The sequence below is a fragment of the Rutilus rutilus genome (genome assembly GCF_951802725.1).
Source record: "Rutilus rutilus genome assembly, chromosome: 7".
Classification (NCBI taxonomy): Eukaryota; Metazoa; Chordata; class Actinopteri; order Cypriniformes; family Leuciscidae; genus Rutilus; species Rutilus rutilus.
Window position 1 is genome coordinate 7,034,748 of NC_140221.1, and position 22,488 is coordinate 7,057,235.

Below are 22,488 nucleotides of genomic sequence, written 5' to 3' on the forward strand. Positions count from 1 at the left end.
GAATACGGCGCTGTCCGTGGTCCTGAGGGATATTCTGACTTTGCCATATGAATTAAGTGAACTGAAAGGTTGATCATGGGTTGGAAACTATATTGTTTTCAGTTTAGCCCAAATCTAATGCCAATCAAGCCAAAATCAAAACACTGTTGCTCACTTAATATAAAATACTATGTTTTTTGAAGTGATAAGACTGTGGTAATCATTCAGCACACTGAAACAGTACACCACCTGTCAAAAGTTTAGGGTTGGTAGGATTGATTTAACATTTTTTGTTTAAGTCTCTTATGTTTACCAAGGCTGCATTTATTTAATCAAAAATACAGTAAATCCAGAAATAGTGTGAAATATTCTTACAATTTAAAATAGCGGTTTTCAATTTTAAAAGATTTTAAACTGTAATTTATTCCTGTAACGCAAAGCTGAATTTTCAGCATCATTAACTCAGTGTCACATGATCCTTCAGAAATCATTCTAATATGCTGATTTCCAGCTCAAGAAATATTATTATCAATGTTGAAAACAATCGTGCTGCTTCATATTTTTATATAATACATTTTTCTTTGATAAATAGAAAGTTCAAAAGAATTTATTTGAAAACATTATACACCTTTTTATTGTCACTTTTGATCAATTTAATGCATCCTTGCCGTATAAACGTGTCAAAAAATAAACAGAAGTGTAGAGTATATCAGTATTAAATCTGGTCAGTCATACTACTGTGTAACATACTGACCACACATGCCATAACATTAACCTTACATAGGTAAAAAATGGATAAACGTCATGAATTCTAGAATAGCCGTTCAGACCAAGATTCACTCAAGACTAGGGTTGGGTATTGGTTGGGTTTTATCCGATACCAGTACCTACTCGGTTCTTGAACCGGAACTTATGAAAACGAAACCGCACACACTTTATCAAAAAAAAATCCCTTTGTGTGTGTGTGTGTGTGTGTGTGTCTCCAAACTGGACACAATATTAACTTAAATCTTTAAAGATTTTCTGATTTCTGATTAAATGAAAAATTGTGCCGTTTAATGGGCTACTGATGTAGCCTAAAACACTTAAGTTAAGATCAACATTTTGTCTTCTCATATTATGACTTTTACTTTAAAACAGAGAAATATCTGACACTGAGCAGAAATATTTAACACACACAGTATAGCCTCATATAAATATAATTGATACACTTCATACTTGATATGCAAGATTTGCAGTTGGCATTAAAATACTAGACTTACCATGTCCACCACCACACTGGCAGCTGAACTTGAACTTTCGTCAAGCGTGTCAGAGGTTTTGGCTTCTAATCCGCATTCGTAAATTATTATTTTTTTTAACCGATTATGCTCATCAGTGATTGTATATCAAGCAGGGACACGTTTGTGTGCATTATATTTTGTGATTTCACCGGAACAAATAGAGAGTCTCCGCAACGTATTGAAGCGCGCGTCCGAGTGAAGACAGTGCGGTGTGCGTGAGCCACAAGAGAAAACACTGTATCTGCGCCACTGATCGCAGCGGCAACGAGCACTTTGATCACTTGATTTAAAAAACACATTTCAGCGCTAGATCGTCTCTTATTTAACAAACGAACGAAATGAATGCTCTGCTGGTTAACTGGAAATGTTTTTTTATTGGAACATTCGTGCCGCGAGATGTTTTATAGGGGGGGGTAAAAAAACAGTCAGGCACCGAAAGTTTCGTTCTTATTCGGTCTCGTTACTACTGTTTACGTTCGGTACCCAACCCTATTGGAACCGGGGTTCGGTACCCAACCCTACTCAAGACATGCTATAATTAGTAGAAAATGTGTGCAAAAACAAGACAATGTCTTGCCCCAAACGCTGTCCGTGGTCCTGAACAAATTTAGTATGCTAGTCCAAGCTATCTTTTTGAAATGAATTCAGTGAAATGAAAGGTGATGTGCAGGGCACAATAGCTCTCTTTCACCTACAGTGTTTCCCTGATCTGTTTATGTAATGGCCATGGCTCTGGTAATTCCTACAATCCTCTCTTTAGACTGCATAAAAATGTCAGTGTTGTGATTGAGGCTTGTCAGACTAATGGCTGCCATGACACGACGGAACAGACCCTGAATCAGGTTCTTCAGAAGAGCCAGCTGACAGCGGGAGGGTGATTGACGGCAGAGTTTAAGTCTTCTACGCCAGCATCTGTTTCCACAGCTCTTTATAAAAGAACAGCATGGAATCAGTCAGGGAACTGTGTTCTCAGCTAGATTTACAAAAACAGATTCATTTATCTTTATTGCAGTGTCTTGAGTTACATTTCTAAATGCTAATTTGTTCATAATGGGTTGAAAATATGTCAGTATCTAAATGTCGATCAAATTTGAACCCAAGTTCGAAAAAAACATTCAACCAAAAATCAAGAAAAGCACAAATGACTGTCTGAAGCAAGTTGTGCAGAACCAAACTTTTGATTATTACAATAAACTCTTACTTACTTTACATCTTATACAGGCCACCATCTTTTTATTAAAAAAAATTGTGCTTAGGGTAAAGTAAGCATGAAAATATATAAATCTATGAACAAAAAGCTGAACATACAGACGAGCTCAAAGATATCGTTTACTAGCAGCATCAAAAGATTATCTTTCAAAGATTTGACAGCACAAACCTTGCAATGCTGGCTAGATCTTCCTTTCAAATTCTAACTGTAGTAGCCTTGTGTCTTAAAAAACATGGCTGTTCCCTGTTGGACTCCTTTGCATCATGACTTTTGTAAATTGCATAAAGCCAGTCAATTAGACCGGAATTGCCAATCTGATCGGAATAGGAATTTCAGCCAGCCCTGTTGTATATTGCCAGCTTTGTGCAATATGCATGAGACGGTCTGTGAATGGACTGTGGGCGGTCTGTGGGTGTGCCGTCTGTGGCTGAGGCGAGTGTAAAGCTAAACACACACGACAGCGATTAAATCGGCAGTTAGCCAAGTTGCTGTACTTTTAGTCACTACTGCTGGTTGCAGACTTTGTCATGTAGCCAATGGTTACAAACGCTCATCTCGCTAAATCTTTTATTTCCACACACCGTAAGGTAGTGTTTTAACACTTGATTTACTAAAGGTTTATTACAAAACATGCCCATTTGCTTGCAAAATTTTGATTGCCACTTGTTTTCCACAGCCAGTCTTAGAGTTATGTTAATTGCATCAAACAAATAGTGCTGAGTTTTGTAAATAAGTAGTAGTTTATAATGAGCCTATTATACATAAATGAGGCGTTTTTTGTGCTGAAGAGAATAATAGTGCCTTAAATTCACGGTACATCGATATTTGAGCACATTCAGCCTAGTGATGATTTTGCTAATGAATAAGATGCAAATGTTTGTGCTGTAATAGAGTGCTGGAGGGATTATGTATTTGTGTAGGCCAAATCCCAGAAATGATAATTTTAGCATTTCTGGTTCCATTGTTCTTATGTCAAAGGATTTTTGGTTAAATGCCTAAAATAAGGCTGTGGTGAACACAAGCTCAAGATATTTATACGTTTTATTCTACGACAAAAAATGCAACAAAAATACCATGTTATGATTTTTTTAAAGCTTTTATTCGTCTTGAAAAAGGCAAACAAGTGGCTAAATGGGACGACAGAGGTCGTTGGGAATATTAAACGTGATTACGCCGAACAGGTAAACTCATCTAGTTGCTTTCACAGCCTCACTGTTTATAATGCTGCTCTTGCAAACTATTCTAAACTTTCAGGGAAACCGTTCTTTAAAAACTGAAAGAGTTGCCGAAAACTTAAGAATGAAGTTTGAAAATGAAGCTTTTTACTCCTGGCGATTGTATTAAGGCATTAAGTTGTGTTCATTTGTGAGATGTGAAGATTATCATGACGAGCAATACGTGTAAGAATCATAAACATTTGTTGGTAATAATCCAAAAGCCGATGGAAAAATCCAGGGTGATGCTTCAGACTGACTGCAGAAGGTCTGGACTCCATAGCAAATTTCATTGGCCTTGGACCATCCACGAGCCGTCTGACTGACATGTAAAGCAACCAATCACAGTTTGTTTTGTTCAGCGTCATGTTTAGGGGCGTGGAAATGTAAAGTCAATGTCCCTACAATAACAGACCGGCGTGCAACTTCCCAAAATTGAAAAAATAATTGGATCACTAGGGAATCCTTCCAAGTGCTGGCAAAGGGCCGGCCAGGCTTGGACAATAATACTCTTCCCATATCCTGTCCTGTATGATGTCAGAGACTGAGACTATAGGGTGATGCTAATCTGCAGGTTGGTCTACAAAAATAAATCACTGCAGGGCTCTATACTGCTGGCAAAAGTGGAGCAACCCCAATTCACCCCAGACAGAGAGCAGATACTGGAACATATGACCTTCAATTGTTTGATTAGCATAACCAGGCTACTGGCTTTACTCACTAAAAGCATTTAAAGGGCTCTGTAAGATGTGTGTTGAATGACATTGAAGGTAGTTTCTAAGCTTTTCTTTATTACGTGGAATGGGATGGTACATGCTGTGCCTCTTAATAGAGGTTTAGTGAGAGATCAATAGCAACACATTAAAGTACTGTTCTCTGCTCGTGCCTATATGACCAGCGCTCAATCATGCTCTTGAGTGTGTATTTGTGGATTTTCCTATAGATATAATGTATAACTGGGCATAGCCCACTCTTTGATTATACTCTAAATTATTCAACATGGACACCAGACGGCAGAGGTCGAGCAATTCTTACAAAGTCAAACAACATCCTCTCTTCAGAGGAAAATCTAATTCCACCGACACTCATCATTACCTTCTGCTTAGTGTTTGTCCACTTATTCATCGAAGAGTTTTGGATGACTGACTACTTCATAATTCAACAGCAAGGCTCATCTGCATAATGTTGATAAGGGGCCATACAATATAGGACAACCGTAATGAAATATTGAAAGCCTGTAGTCTAATGGAAGTGCTGTACGAGTGCTGGGTTTGTTCTGGAATCTCTGCTCTTTTCCTCCACATTCAGAGATGAGCCAACATGTAAACTTGTAAATCAGAGTGGAGTGGAAACACTGTTCTACTTCAGCTCTTAGGGAATTGAGAAATGATTCAGTATAAAGTGCCCTAAGGAGACTGGTGTTACTGATGGGAATTGCCCATTCTCAGTCTGGGAACACTAGTTATCAGAGAACACTAAATGGATTAATTTGCCTTATAGGTTCGTCCCACTTGTGCAGTTACGAGAATAACTTCAACAACACTTGAGCTAATGCACAAGGCACAGTAGATTAATGGCTGGGATGCTTTTCCTAAGAGCATAATCACATTCTATGTTTTATATACCGCAAAAAAAAAGAGGCAGAGACACTTTTGTTCAATAAAGATGGCATCTCAGTTGCACAATAGCATTATCAAAGAGCACAGCAAACAAACAGCAGTGCTGACCGGTATCTAACCCCAGTGGCATAGCTCACTTGAAGCCACCTGTTATTTTTCAATTACCAGGTGGCCGGTACATTTTGCTTTGATGTGGCCACAATCCAAAACTGCTGTCTTCCCGGATGTACAATGGATGTGTTGTACGTTCAGGGCTACAATAAAGTAGCAGTGTTTTTCTTTCTTTTTTTGTTCCAAGGAAGGAACAAAAAGCAATTGCCCGGAGCATAATTTGTAAACAATGAATGTTGGCACAGTAACTATAAATACAAGGTTGTACGTTTTATTCTGTGATTTCCCTGTTATTTCCCCAAGGGTTTCATAAAACAGGTGATACAGCAACAATGCCAATATTACAAATTAATTTTTGTACTCATTTCACACAGTGCTGAAATAACAGGAAATGACACCTATTGCATCAATAACTGGATTTCTTTCAGGTTTGTAGATGGTTGCAAGAGCATTGCTATGCAGTTGCTAAGGGGCACAGAGTGTTTTTTATTATGTCACTATGTGGTCACTAGGGTGTTCAGAGTGGTTGCTAGGCTATAACCCACTGCACTTAAACAAAAGAGCTTAGTCTCTATGACATTCTGGCTTCTCTAGATATGACTCAAGTTTCTTCTTCAATGCAAGTCTATGGGATTGTTTTTCTCTATGGGACCTGTTTTAATTATCTGCAATGTGAAAAAAATAAAAAATAATAGCAAGATTCTGATATTACTTCAAAAAGTAATAGCACACAAACCACATGGTTTTTGGTACAATTCATGTGCCATTATGCAGCATAAGCAATGCAGGACAAGTGTATGCTAAAGTATAATACTTACACCACAGTTCAAAAGTTTGGAGTAATATTGTGAAATATAATTACAAAATAACTGTTTTAAAAATGTAATTTACTCCTAGATATCAAAGCTGAATTTTCAGCACCTTTATTCCAGTCTTTAGTGTCACATGACCCTTCAGAAATCATTCTAATATGCTGATTTGCTGCTCAAGAAACACTTCTGATTATTATCAATGTTGAGAACAGTTGTGCTGCTTAATTTTATCTGGAAAACGTGATACATTTGAACAGAAAGCTGAAAAGAACAGCATTTATTTGAAATAGAATCTTTTGCAAGACTATAAATTTGATCCATTTAATGCATCTTTGCTGAATAAAAGTATTCATTTCTTTAAAAAAATATCAGTAATTGTACTGACCCCAAACTTTTGAATGGTAAATGTAATTGATAATTACCCTGCAAACACAGTAAATGAGCATAATGAAATAATGTAAATGATGTGTTTTTATATCTAGAGGCTAAACAAATGGAAATGAGTGTAGAGAACTGTAGGCGTCCTGTTCCTACAAAATCACACAATACCATATACAGTTGGCAATGCTTTAGTGCCTCTCACTTTGGCTCCATAATAGCTGATTTGAATAGCAGTGTTAATCTGAAGTGTAAAATGAGAAGAGGAAGACAATGAGGCTTGTGTTTCTCCAGAGGATATCTGTGCTTGCCAGCAATGACTGCTGACCTTTTCAATTTACCTTTATGAAGGGCTTCACCACAGATCCAACAGGCGACAAAACAGTCTTATGATTAGCCTTTCTGTGCCTTTCAGGGTTAATCAATATCGTTTTCAAACCAAGCCCAAGCAAGGTTGGTTGTTTGAGCGTTATGTCATAATTAAAAGTGTAACGAAGTAGTAGAATAGGAAAAGAAAAGGATGTGCAGGCAGGAGTTCGCTTTACAGAGTGATTAGATATCAGCAATGGTTACATTTGAGTGCTTAGTGTTAGACAGAATGAGAGAAGTGCAAGAAAGTCGCCCAGAGACCCAAGTCTCATCCCACAGGTATGAGCACACTTCTCTGAGAGAGCCCTCCGCTAGAAAGAGGCACAGACACAGACAAGATTTTGGTGGAAATCCTTCTCTCTTTCATTGCTGCTAGTGATTACACTGGCTGACGAGAGCAATTATAGTACAATCTGTTGATTACCTCGCTGTGAAAAATGCAATGAAAAATTGGAATAACATGCACTGATAAATCGACTTTACGAAAGCCCTATATAATTAGGCTGGTTTAGGGTCAAACCCTCCAGACGAATATTTTTAGCTATATATGGATGCACAGCGCAGCCCTTCAGTAAGGTAACTGACAGATATTCAATAGGTTAAATAAATGTAACCTTCGTAATTTTTTCAAAAAAGAGGGAATTGCACTATAATGGAATCTTCCCAGAAATGTGACATCCCTTAAAAGCACTCTTCAAAAAATCTTTACCTCACTAATCTACCAGTCTGTCATAATCCATCATTATTTAAAACCCAAGTTATTATCATTAAATAAAACGGTAACACTTCACAGTAAGGTTCATTAGTTAACATTAGTTAACTACCAGTTAACATGAACTAATGAACAATACTTCTTCAGCATTTATTAATCTTAGTAAATATAAATGTTGACATTTACAAATACGTCATTAAAAACTGAAATAAAATACATTCAACCTAAATAGCTATATTTATATAATAATAATAATAATGTCAATATACAAATGTCAAAAGCACAAAACAAAATATCAAAATTAAACTAAAATTGAAAAAAAAAGAGAAAAAGAAAAATATATTACAAAATATTAATAAAGTAAGCAAAATAGGGGTGGACGATATGACCTTATTTAAATCTTATTTCACATTATTTTATTTCATTTTTTTTAAATTATGTTATCTTTGTTTTTAAAAATAAGGACCAAATGCAATTGTTGGTTAAAGCAAATATGTAATCAGCCAATCACATGGCAGCAACTCAATGCATTTAGACATGTAGACATGATCAAGATGATCTGCTTCAAACTGAACATTAGAATGGGGTTACAACCGAGGTCTGCAGAAGAGCATCTCTGAACGGACCACACGCTGAACCTTAAAACAGATGAGCTACAGCAGCAGAAGAACACACCAGTGTCTGGTCTGATGAGTCTCGATTTCTGCTGCGACATTCAGATAGGGCCAGAATTTGGCTTAAACAACATGTTCAGGCTGGTGCTGGTGTAATAATGTGGGGTACATTTTCTTGGCACACTTTGGGTCAATCAATTAAACTCCGCAGTCTACCTGAATTTTGGTGCTGATCATGTCCATCCCTTTATGACCACAGTGAACCCATCTTCTGATGACAATGTGTTCTCTATACTCAAATGGCATCTACAGTCAGATCTCAATCCAATAGAGCACCTTTGGGATGCGGTGAAATGGAGAATCACATCATGGATGTGCAGCCAATCTGCAGCAAATGTGTGACGCTATCATGTCAATATGGACCAAAATCTCTGAGGAATGTTTCCAGCACCTTGATGAATCTATGCCACGAGAAATTAATGGCTCATCTCCACCGGGTGGTACAGTACGGTACAGTACGATTCGGGACGGTAAACCCTGATCTGGCTTGTGTTTCCACCGCCAACAGTACTCTTAATAGGTGTGGTATGCCGGAAAGTAGCGATCGACGTCATTCTCAAGAAGAAAGCGACACAGTAAACAACAATGGAGGAAATATAACAGGTCTTGCTCTTGCTTCTCGGTATGTGGCTGTTCGTCACGAGACAAAAAAAACATTGTGTTGCAACAGTATTGTTTTTCAACTGTATATTAAAAAATGTCTCCTCGTGTTGTCATTCTAGCAAGTGCCGAATCTCTGTCAACCAATCAACACTCTGCAGTGAGTCTAGTTCCACCCATTATGTACTGAACTACTGTGCTAGATTCCCCAATGGAAGGGTCCCAAAAAAGGTCCCAAATTCACAACTTCTGACAATCGATACGGAAATAATTGCGTATTGTACTGTACCATACCGCTCGGTGGAAACGAGCCATTAGGCAGTTCTGAAGGCAAAAGGGGGTCCAACCCGGTACTAGCAAGGTGTAGCTAATAAAGTTGCCGGTGGGAGTATGTACTGGCTATAGTTTTCTTTGCTGTAGGTTAATAATCAACAGAGGGCATCAATATCCAATATTGAGTTGAAAAATGTAAAAGAAATCAGAGGAGTTCTTGTCTCTTGTAACAGAAACTTTTGAGAAAATACAGCCAAAAATAAATAAATAAGAAGGAAACGCTTTCATTGCAGTGTTTTGCACTCGAGGCCACAAAGGTACAGAGGTAACGTGTGAGAAACAGCATTAGAAACGGGAAAAAAGGAGAGAGAGTGTAAGAGAGATTGCTTGTAGCATATTGCTGGAGGGAGAAAGCCGGTGTAGTCTGAATACTAAGCAAAACAGACAGCAGCAGATGCTAGCAGCAGTCTGTTGTCTGGGGAAATGCCTCCCACACGACAACAGAGAAAAGAGCACAGGCAAACGCAGGCCAAAGGAATCCCCTTAGAGCACATCATACCCTGTTACAAAGAGGACTGGGAAAAATCGCTCACTTTATAGACCCTATTAAAGGGGGGCTAGAAGGGGGGAAGAGTTTTATGAAGTAGCCCACTAGCCTCAAATACTTTTTTTTGCATTTGTCTCACATGCTCATTCCTGAGGCGAGTTCTTGCTTCTTACCTTGGCTTTGTTGATAGTGCAGTGCAGAGCATTGTTCTCCTGATCATACAGAAGGCTGAAGTCCAGAGTGCCGAGCGTAGCTGCGAGGAAACAGACATAAAAACATCAACAAAACAGTTCATCTACAGGGCACACCACAGCACATACTGTATGCAATAGCAATTAGCAAGCTGTTCAAACCATATTTTGCTCCTCCAGAGACTATCTGATGTCAACTGTACATAAAAAGGCAAAGTGCTTTCTCAATCTGGCAAGCTTTAATTGGAATTTGATTGGCTATCAGGGCTGCACATGTTTTTACAAGGTACCAAACTGCTACAAGGAGCACTTCTGATCTGTTGAGTTTTGTTTGAGGTACTTATAAGTCATTTATTAGTAATTTAACTAGATATCAACAAGCAGAACTGTAAATTTCACTTTGAATTACACTACCGTTGAAAGGATTGAGGTCAGTAAGATTAAAAATACTTTTATTCAAAAGGCGCATTAAATTGATCAAAAGTGACAGTAAAGACATTAATAAAAAAATCTATTTCAAATAAATTACACTCTATCTTTCTATTCATCAGAGAATCCTGAAAAAGTGTTTCATGGTTTCCACAAAAACATTAAGCTGCACAACGGTTTTAAGCATTGATATTAATAAGAAATGTTTCTTGAGCAGCAAATCAGCATATTAAATCATGTGACACTAGCCTGGTTAAAACCAAACCATTCTTAGTAGTAACTGAGTTATGGTCTGGCAAAGCTTCATTAATAACTCATTTCCAAAGGGGCGTCACCAACGGACGTCACTCAAATGCCTCTGGGCGCAATTGGATAGACCTAAAACCAATCAGAGCGATCGTCATCGTGTAAAGCCATATGCTGTGTCCCAATTCGCCTAAGTTACACTACGCCATAAAAGTATGTACTCTTTTTGTGAAGAAAAGGTATTTACTTTTGAATGTGTAGCAAAAAAGTAGGCAAGCTTTGGGACATACTACTTCGTCATCTTTATCGGACAGATCTGTCGCGTGCATCCTGTCACGTAAACTGCCCTGTCAATCATCTTGTTACAGTTAAAAGCCTCTATTAAATCTAATTTAATTTCCTACCGTTTCGGAGAGAAATGTAGTAGCACGTTCATCTGCCAGTGGGTCTTTCATGGAGACTGTCCTCATGTGTTTGCAATTTGAATATAATAATGCATTTAAAAGTTGGTGCGCTTCACCAACGGACGTCGCTCAAATGCCTCTGGGCGCAATTGGATAGACCTAAAACCAATCAGAGCGATCGTCATTGTGTAACGTTTCTGATTGGTGCCGCGATTTCGACGGATTAGAAATGCAGAGCAAATCTAAATTTGCCGGAAGTTGTCTGGGGTTTCCCAGGCTAATGTGACACTGAAGATTGGAGTAGGCTAATGATGCTGAAAATTCAGCTGTCATCACAAGAATAACTATATTTTAAAAATATTTTTTCTGTAGTTTTTAATCAAATAAATGCCGCCATAGTAAGCACAAGAGACTTTCCAAAAAAATCGTTTTATAGACTTTTGAACGATAATGTGTCTGTGCAATTGGTTTGGTAGAAAATAAACATTTTCCACTAATTTCAGTGTCAGAACAACAGTTCACATAGACTGCTGCAACATTATTTGAATTAACTTTAATGCTCACCATTCTATGGTTATTCCAATGATTTCAAATTTACCTAGCCCTAAAACAATACAAACTGTCAATTTTGAAAGACATTCTGATGATCTTTTCCTACTTAAGTGACTATTCTTCACCAGAATGAGCTGCAAAGTAGATTTGATTGCGACAGTCAAACGTCCTGTTATTTGAAACTAAAAAGGCTGTGATTTCCTGAAATTGAGTGAGATACAAAGAAAAAGGATGAGAGTATTTTCCTTTTCTCTTTTGAATTTTTGGACCTTTCCTATTCCCACTAAGTGTAAAGTCAATACTCCAGTAGGGTCACGGCTCTGAAAGCGAACCTCCCTGCTGATTCTGCCTCGTATGAATGCGGTCATGAGGATCTGAGTCACATCTCATATGGACTCCTAGCAGGTGGCCTTCAGCTCCATTCTGCAGAGAGCATCTTGAGTTTAAGGGCATTAGACTAGGGATGTCACCATCATGGTTTTTGTGCTCCCGAGTAATTGAGAAGAATAATTGCAAAAACAACAAAAAAAGTCGAGATAAGGTTAGAAAGCATGAAGCACATGGTGTCTGAAGTCTGAAGCAAGACGCAAACCATAGCGCAACAACGTCTTAGATAGTCTGACGGCAGATAAAAATAATTGCTTTCGAGTGATTCGTTACAAAAGTGCGCATCAAATATGCTAAACACGGAAACCTGGTTGTGTATGTGACGCTCTAGAACCGACCTCATTCATGCACTCACATTTGAGCTTCTCATTCCTTTTAATGGCAGCTGACAAACACATGTGAGGTTCAAACCGCCACCTACTGCCTGTGTGACAGCTGAAGTAAAGTAAAGGACTGGGCTGATATCGATCAGTTAGAAAAATGCTTAATCAGCCCCGATATTGATCCTTGACATCCCTACATTATACTGGAGTAACCAACTAACCTTACCCAGTTATATCCTATGACAAAATATAAGAAGAATAAAAATAAATAAATAAAAAACCTTCTGTTTTATTATATATCAATGCAATTACTCTGAAACAAGAAATGTGGAGTAATCTGCTTTTGCTTTTTATATTATATATATACATACACTCACCTAAAGGATTATTAGGAACACCTGTTCAATTTCTCATTAATGCAATTATCTAATCAACCAATCACATGGCAGTTGCTTCAATGCATTTAGGGGTGTGGTCCTGGTCAAGACAATCTCCTGAACTCCAAACTGAATGTCAGAATGGAAAAGAAAGGTGATTTAAGCAATTTTGAGCGTGGCATGGTTGTTGGTGCCAGACGGGCCGGTATGAGTATTTCACAATCTGCTCAGTTACTGGGATTTTCACGCACAACCATTTCTAGGGTTTACAAAGAATGGTGTGAAAAGGGAAAAACATCCAGTATGCCGCAGTCCTGTGGGTGAAGATGCCTTGTTGATGCTAGAGGTCAGAGGAGAATGGGCCGACTGATTCAAGCTGATAGAAGAGCAACTTTGACTGAAATAACCACTCGTTACAACTGAGGTATGCAGCAAAGCATTTGTGAAGCCACAACACGCACAACCTTGAGGCGGATGGGCTACAACAGCAGAAGACCCCACCGGGTACCACTCATCTCCACTACAAATAGGAAAAAGAGGCTACAATTTGCACGAGCTCACCAAAATTGGACAGTTGAAGACTGGAAAAATGTTGCCTGGTCTGATGAGTCTCGATTTCTGTTGAGACATTCAGATGGTAGAGTCAGAATTTGGCGTAAACAGAATGAGAACATGGATCCATCATGCCTTGTTACCACTGTGCAGGCTGGTGGTGGTGGTGTAATGGTGTGGGGGATGTTTTCTTGGCACACTTTAGGCCCCTTAGTGCCAATTGGGCATCGTTTAAATGCCACGGCCTACCTGAGCATTGTTTCTGACCATGTCCATCCCTTTATGACCACCATGTACCCATCCTCTGATGGCTACTTCCAGCAGGATAATGCACCATGTCACAAAGCTCGAATCATTTCAAATTGGTTTCTTGAACATGACAATGAGTTCACTGTACTAAAATGGCCCCACAGTCACCAGATCTCAACCCAATAGAGCATCTTTGGGATGTGGTGGAACAGGAGCTTCGTGCCCTGGATGTGCATCCCACAAATCTCCATCAACTGCAAGATGCTATCCTATCAATATGGGCCAACATTTCTAAAGACCTTGTTGAATCAATGCCACGTAGAATTAAGGCAGTTCTGAAGGCGAAAGGGGGTCAAACACAGTATTAGTATGGTGTTCCTAATAATCCTTTAGGTGAGTGTATAAACATACTTTCAATTAACTTTAATTTTGTAAGTTACCTGTATTTTTAATTATTATTACTTAATAAAAACAGTCCAAGAGGAGTTTCATTGATATTATTTGGAAAGAACAATGACAAAAAGTGATCTGTTTTTGCAAATTAACTCTTCATATATTTAGACATCTGTCTAGTTTTATTTCCCCTTTTGTTGTTTTCAGATATGATTCAGACACACACTGACTTTGGCCCAAGGTTTGGGGACATTTAGGTTTCAAAAGCACATAATTGTTAACCCTGCAAGAAAAAGAAATGTTAGTTATGATTAATTAAAAAAAACGACTACACTACTGCACCCCGCAACAGCTGCTGCTGCAGTGAGCCATGATGTAGGAATGCTTTTGTTGGACCTTAATGCCATACGTTCTCCTCCCGTTTGTGTGGATGTATTCTTGTATGATAATAGAAATCAGTGGGATTAAACCAGGCCTGTGTTTAATTACCTAAACTGGTACCAGCAATGCGTGACTTCAATCTCTAATGCAGAGAGCACTGCCATCAGTGAGGGACTTTTCTCTTCCGCAATTACAATTAATTGTATTATCTGATAGTATTTTACCCATGAAGGCTACGAATAGATTATCGGTGTGAATGATGGACAGAACAAACATACTGGTGCAATATTCATACTACAGCAAAATAGAGCTGTCAAACGTGTTTGAAGTGCTACATATGATTTTGGCCATAGATAGATTGATAATGAGAGTGACAAGTGAATTCAAAAGTGGGTTGGATTTACATGATTTAATCGCACATCAGTTCCACATGAATAAATAAAAGTAACAATTATAATTTGTTCACTTAACTTCAACACACATGCACACGCACACACATATATATTATATATATATGGCTAGAAATGGCCTATATGGCTAGAAATGGCTGAGATTTACTGGGGGACTATGCTGCCTAGTTGGGAATCTTTTCTTTTTCTTTCTTTTACTTTCAGTGACTTTTCAGATGTATTTAAATATAAGATCTTCTATAATCTATAATAACATTAAACATATTTCATATGTCCTGCAAACAATGTTTTCTTAATTATCAATACAGGCACATGAAAGGTCAACAATGAATTATGTGTGGCACAAACTCTTCATTCAACAGAATCTCTGCTTGGAGATAATTACCTTTTTAATTTTGGCGAAATTAAAGAAACATCGTGTAGGAATCTGCATATATTGGATGCAAAATTGAACAGGTCACACAAACATTATAAATACATTTGTCCTCAGGTTAAAGAAAACTGTAGAATGTTTTGGATTCCTTGAAAATCAACTATTATTAAACATGTTTAAAGATGAATCCAGTTTTAAGAGAAAGGGAAGCTAATGTTCATTCTAAAAATCATAATTTTTATTGTATGTGCATTGATCAGTGTTTATGCGTGAGCAAAAGAAAATAGGATAGAGAGAGCGAGACCAAACTCTGGTTTAGAGGATTAGGTGGAGCGAACCCAACTGGAAAGATTTTGACCGAATAGCTTAAATGAGGATGAAAGCAGCCCCAAACTGGTTACAATAATAATAATAAAAAAATCCTCACAAAACATAATCTTTATATTTACTATTATTGTCTGTTTCTATGGTTACAGCATGGCTGTCACAGGGATTGACTGCATTTTCCTGTGCATACAGACATCATTCGATTCGCTCCTGTTGACTTTTGTGTGTACGAAACAATTTGAGTCACAGCTGTTGGTAAATACAGACTGTCTGAATGTAACCATAGAAGAATACAGAGAGAAAGTAAGAAAAATGTGTGGTAGAATGTAAAATGGAAGGGTAGCAGGATTATCCATCTATTAGCATTAACTTCAGGCCATGCTGCTATATGTTCACATCAGCTGAAGAGCAGCATTACACAAGCTCACTCAACCTGTAATCATACACACACCCATCACTTAGTTTCCCACTCTGGGCCACTTTACACTTCAACAATGTCCACCTCAAGTGCATTTTCCATCGGAAAATTTCGATTGAGAGAGAAGGCCAACCTGCAAAAACACGCCTTGACAGCCCTCAGCATTTCTGGCCTAAAAGGTTTCATATGATCTACACGAACCAGAATGACTTCATATCAAGGATACTTTCCCTGAAGGATTAAACACAACCTTACAAATGAGATGTCTAACATTGAGATTGCTTTGATCTCAACAAAGTTATTCTAAAAATGTGTCCTCAACACATAAAATTGAAGTAATGAGCTTGCCGGTGAACAGACTTCTGGGATTATGTTTCCCTGTGGTTAGCTGCCAGTTTCCCAGCTTTTCAGGACAGACTGCATTATGGCCTCTGCCAGTATAGCGGAAGGAAACAAACAGCGCTGGAATTAGCGAGAACCAAAATCGTATCCAATCTATCCTTGCCGGTTCTGTTATTTTGGGCTGGTCACATGACCATAGATTGGGCTTGTCTTCACTGCTGCCGTTTAAACTCTGAATTGGATGATGTGGTAATTAAGGGGAGGAATCAATGAGGATATAAATGTGGATTTAAGAGTCATTATAATCTAATACTCTATTAATTTGCGAAGACTGTAAGGATTCACTAACCTTATGATTTTTTTTCCCTGCTGGATAATAAAATAAGAAAAAAAAAAATCCTGTATTAAATGAACAATCTGAGCCAAATCTATCTAATCCAAAAGCGTGTGGGCAGTCTCTCTCTGCAAGACCACAACGGAATGGATGAATAAATCAAAGTTAAAAACCTACCTCTACCTCCTACAACTGTCCTTGATTTTTAATGTTGAATTTTTCTGATTGGTGTTTTGAAACACCCTTCATCTGTTTTGCGGTCGGGTCTTGTTTTTTTTTTAGATATTTATCCTGTTGTACAGCACAATGGTCAACTACTGTTGCTTTTATTGTACCATATAAATAAAAGATTATTGATTGATTGATGTACAGGTACTGTTCTTTACTAATAGTAATATAATTCTGAGTAACTTTATGGCTTATCTGGAGTGTGGAGCCTGTGATTGCTTAGTTTTGATACATGAGTGACATGAAAGTCCATTAATGGTCTTTTGCTTACTCTGAGGAACTCATTTGTCTTCTCATCTTCTGCAAACCCCCCACACATGGACCTCACAATGCCACTCATTTATGACCAGAGACTCTGCCACCACTCATTACATCCACCTCAATTACGGCCAGTAGAAATATTAGATTTGATGGGCTCTGGTCTCGTCCATTGTCTCTGAGGAGATGCCAATATTGTCAGCACACAGTATCTGCTATTGTAAACTTGAGAGTCCCTGGTAGAGAACGTTTGCTGGTATTTGCAGTCTCATGAACAACAGTCCACATGGGCACATAGCATGTTTTATCATAAACAAACTAGAAAGCCATCAGAGTTCAAGGCTCAGGGATCGTTTGGATTTTACAGGAAGATAAAATACAAGCTGACATGAAGGGGATGCAGTCCACAGAAAAGTCCTGGAGTTCAGATTACAAATATACCTACATCCAACTGACTATTTGCTGTACACAAATATACGGCTAAATATGAGATTATCTATCGTTTAATAGTGGTTTGTTATTACAGACTGGAAGTGTGTGATGGTTCCCTGCTATCTATTTCTTTCTAATGGAAAATGTGTGACAAGTTTATTTCATTTAGACATATTACATTAAAAAAAAAAAATCGTTTTGACCTTTACTGCAAATGATAAGCCAAACAATACAAAACGCATCCACACAGAAAGAAAGATCAATCATTATCCTGTGTTTGAAATGAATTTCTGCTGTTTTTTCATTATCGCTCATGTTCACCAGGGTATTCTTACAAGCCTCTAAAATGTCTCTTGTCTTCTCAAATTTATTCATTTCACTTTCACGCAATTCAGAGAAGAGATTCATTTTGATGAGATTTAAAATACACAACTGCCGGCAATCATTGCGAGATCATCTTTAAATATTCCTTTAATTTGTGTGGTCAACCCAAATAACAGCATAACAGCAAGGGGAATTACATAAGTAATAACAGTAGACTTCACTTGTACACTCTCTGAAGAAGATACGAGTGAATGGTGTTTGCTGCTAAACTGACCAGCACAATGCTACGGGTTCTGCGTGGGTGCTATAAGGTTGCTAGGGTGTTCCTCACACATTTCCTTTAAAATCTGCACAATTTAAGGTCTCATTCATTTTCATAGCACAAACGATGTGGGACGAGTTTGATAATTAGGGTTATACAAAAAAAAAAAAAAGGATTTAAATAGGCAAATGCTTAAGAGTCTATGATTGGATCACTATTGCAGTGGTTATGGTGTTTCTAGCATGTTATATGTTTGGCAACAGTTATTTATGACAATGAATACAATGACAATGACTGACAATGTCAAGATTCATCAGGCTCAAATTGTGAAAGAATGGTTTGGAGGGAGCATGGTTTGGTCCTTAAATTCATTGAAAGTCTTTGGGATGTGCTGGAGGAGACTTTACAGAGTGCTGGACTCTTGGCATTGTCAATACAAGATCTCGACCAAAAGTTGATGCACATCTTTGATGGAAATAACATCACATCATTTATTTCCATCGAGAGGTGAATACATTTTTGGCCGGGCTGTGTTGTTTAACAATAATAATAGTGATGCCTGACTTATCTAGCATCAGTAATTCAAAAAAGTGAATTAAGGCTACTATCAGTAAGAAATATATCAAATAATACTCTGCCCTATTATTAAACTATTAATAGATTAATTGAAATGTCCAAAAATTCAATCCAAAAATGGACCCTTTTCACAGACTCTGATGAGACATTTCCACAGTAATCAACAAATAAAGGTTTTCATATTTTTATTTTTATTACTACACATTTATAACGCTAAACTATGTGTGATATTACCCTGGGAGTAAATTACAAAAAATTCATTAATGCTGCTTTGAGGGTGGGTTTTTTATTTACAGCAGCGAATTTCACATTATTCTCTCTTCTGACTGCTGTAAACAATCTCTCTGTATTTTTCCTGTTTTGGAAAGTCGTGGAAACACTATCCCAGATTGTTTTCTTTTGCTATTTGAGCAACTGGAAATACAGAAATGATCTCCCATTTACCGCTTCAGAAGTTTACCCAACTTTCTCCAGGTACACACTTGTTTCAGGAGGCACACGACTCACTCCTGAAATAGCGATGATTGACAGCATAGCAAAGTTCTGGCATCTTGCGTGTTTGGCATCCACTATTTTTGATAAAAGTAATGTTACATCGACCAAAAACTCATTATGTCCTGCAATTTTAATTAAACCACCATTTACAGAGGCATCATGCTTTGTTTCTGTTTGTTAGGCTGCTTCACAGAGCGCTGTTGCCATGTCCACTCATTATAAGCGTTTTTGGGCTTGTTGTTTGGGTTGGGTTAATAAGTGAAGTTTGGGGATATAAAGTGGGCAGATGTCACAATATTTTGGTCCTGTTCACAACAAAGCATTTGGATTTATCTCGGTTTTAGTATGGCCTTGTTCTTGTTCACAGTTTTTCCAACAAGGTCTGGCAACACGAATGAGTCAAAGCTCGTACCACTTTCCCTGTGATTTTCTTGCACCGCACACATACAGAAGACAAACACATCTCTGATGTTTAAATATGTCATTAACAACTAGTAGTTCGATCCGTACACACTGCGTAGAATTATTTTTAAATACGATTGTCGCTACCTGCATTGTTTGGTTGTAGATTGCGGTTGTCACTCTCGTAAATTACTGAGCTGTGTGTGTGTACAGAACGGGATTAATTACCAAAAGGTGACCCGACAACTGAATTTAACTGCAGTGTGTATGAGGCCTATGACGACTTCCGCTTCTGAGAACGCCGGAAATGTGAAAAGGGCAAATTGAACATCAAAAGTCATTTGTAAAGAAACAACAACAACAACAACAACAACAACAACAACAACAACAAAACAAAGGTTTAAAATAACAACTCTGTCCAATTCAGTGGAAAGATTATTAGAATGATTAAAACATAAAAAACTTCCATTTAAAACCCTATTCGGACGGGATTAGTTTAACATGGATAGGTGTGACAAGGACAATGTCAGTAAAGATTATGAAGACTTTTACCTTCTGTAAACATGTCTGCAAATTTACTTTGGGTAATACTAATCCTGTGCGAATCGACCAGCTGTAAATATGTACGTAAATATTCCACCATTTCCTGTTTAAATCGTTCGATCAGACCTAACTGTTATTTATAGGTTATTTTATATTTATATAAATATACAAATATATATATACATACATATATATATACACAATATATATATATATATATATATATATATATATATAGAGAGAGAGAGAGAGAGAGAGAGAGAGAGAGAGAGAGAGAGAGAGAGAGATTATATGTGTTTGCGCATGTAGTGACGGCGGTGCGTACATTGAGTTACCACTTCTGCTATAGTTTTACTGAGATTTCTTATCCCGTGCGAATTGGCCATTAATATTACAGACGTCCTGTGGTAAAATTACATTTCTCCATCTACCCTTAAAACTAATCCCGTCCGAATAGGGCTTAAAAATGCACATTGAGCATAAAAAAGTCAGTTATTTTTTAAAAGAAAGAAACAAAAACAAAAAACCAAATAAGAATAAGAATAAAACGAATCTCACATATTGGGTATTTACTAAATACAACGTTAATGCAATTATGAAGATATTCATTAGAGAGAGAGAGAGAGAGAGAGAGAGAGAGAGAGAGAGAGAGAGAGTTTGATTTGTGGCAGGGTCCCACTGTGAGTTCAGTCAGGCATCCATTAGTCTTGCTCTCTCTATCAACACCCTGAGAGACAAAGGTCTCGAACGATTTTCTTATTGATGGCGAGGGCAGCGCAGGAGATGAACAGCAAATAACTGAATTAAACAGTACGGATAAGACACTACAGTGAGATTGTCTTTTTTATGATACATGTTCCCACATGTGGGTATTCATGAGTCTATGAAGAAACATGTATAGCTCATGAACACAAAAACAACTACTCTACAGAAAGCAAGCTAGCCATATGGACACAGAAAGGAAGCGCCCAATCCTTGCCATAATACCATCTCTTATCTCTTGGACGTGCTAGCGATCAGTGTCCTTGTCATGTAATTGCCCTACCAGAATGGATGGACTGACATGCACTTTGATGAAAGGTTAGATATGTGCTCGGGCTGTAAGATAAGCCGGACACAGCTATGGTGTGACTGACCAGAGGAGAAACACGTCTACGGATCACCCAATGACCGTCTGATGCATTCTGCACACAAAACCGCCCGAGCTACAAGACAAATAGGACGTTTGAATCTGGTAATCACTTCACCTGGATATGAAGCTGTGTTTACAAAGTAGTGGGTTGATATATTGTGTGTGGTTTTGAGGAATGGCATTTCTACTCATTTCTTTTGTTTGATTTGTTTTCTGTACAGATACCTGCAGACTGACACTGCCGAAAACGTAAAACATATATATATATATATATATATATATATATATATATATATATATATATATATATAACAAAAGCTTTTTTTTCCCATGTTGGTCTATTATTGCAGTATCAACTATTTAAAATATCTCTGCCCCTAAACAGCCTGTAAAAACAAAAAGACTGAAGTTGGTTACTTTACATGTTGATGAGACAGTCTCCTTGTGTTAATAGTAATTTTTTTATGCAAAGCTGCATTTACTTGAGCAAAAATACAGTAAAACTGTGAAATACTATTACAATTTAAAATAACTTTATTTTAATATAGGGTAAAATGTAATTTATTCCTGTGATCAAAGCTGAATTTTCAGCATCATTACTCCAGTCTTCAGTGTCACATGATCCTTCAGAAATCATTCTAATATGATGATTTGCTGCTCAAGAAACATTTCTTATTATTATCAATGTTGAAAAATGTTGTGCTGCTTCATATTTTTGGTGGAAACAGATGACAGATTGTGCGAAAGAACGGCATTTATATGAAACAGAAATATTTTTTATCTATTTAATGCTAAATAAAAGTATGTTACTGACCCCGAACTTAGTGTATGTGTATGTGTGCAGAGATAGAGTGGGATTGCATGGGATATAATTTTAATAGAATGGGATGTCACCTGTCACCTTGTGTCTGTATATAACTCAGGCAATGAAAGAGGGCCTGACAAATTAGACTAGACATACAGTACAGAACAAAGCAGTGTTGATAAAGCTGCAAGTCATTTTTGTTTATGCTGTGCTGTCTGATATGGCAGCTGTCTTGGATTGGGACGGACACCTAGTGGTGTGAATTTAGCATCATAACATCAGAGAAAAGCAAAGGCTTTACAGTCGGCATGAAATCAAAATAGACAATTTTTTTTTGCTTTTTTTTTTTGACTATTGCGGTATTTATTAAAAATATTTTGTGCACAGATAAGTCTTTGTAAAAATTCACGTGCCCTCATAGTCTTTAATAAAAAAAAACTCCCCCTCCCTCTTGCAGCAACATCTCTTCTCTGATGACGTTCGTGGGGGCGGGGCAACCTGCCACTCACATGAGATCGACCAATAACAAACCACAACCATCCAATGAACCAATCAATTCCCC

General features: G+C 37.6%; 1 protein-coding gene across 3 annotated transcripts in view; it reads right to left on the reverse strand.

Annotated features, from left to right (window-relative positions):
• Positions 1–22,488, reverse strand: part of doc2b (double C2-like domains, beta) — a 227,755-nt gene that overhangs the window by 44,321 nt on the left and 160,946 nt on the right. For all 3 annotated transcript variants that reach the window (XM_084415425.1, XM_084415426.1, XM_084415424.1), the window contains exon 10: positions 9,955–10,034. In XM_084415425.1, coding sequence (XP_084271551.1) covers positions 9,955–10,034 — 80 coding nt within the window. The remainder of the gene's footprint in view (positions 1–9,954; positions 10,035–22,488) is intronic.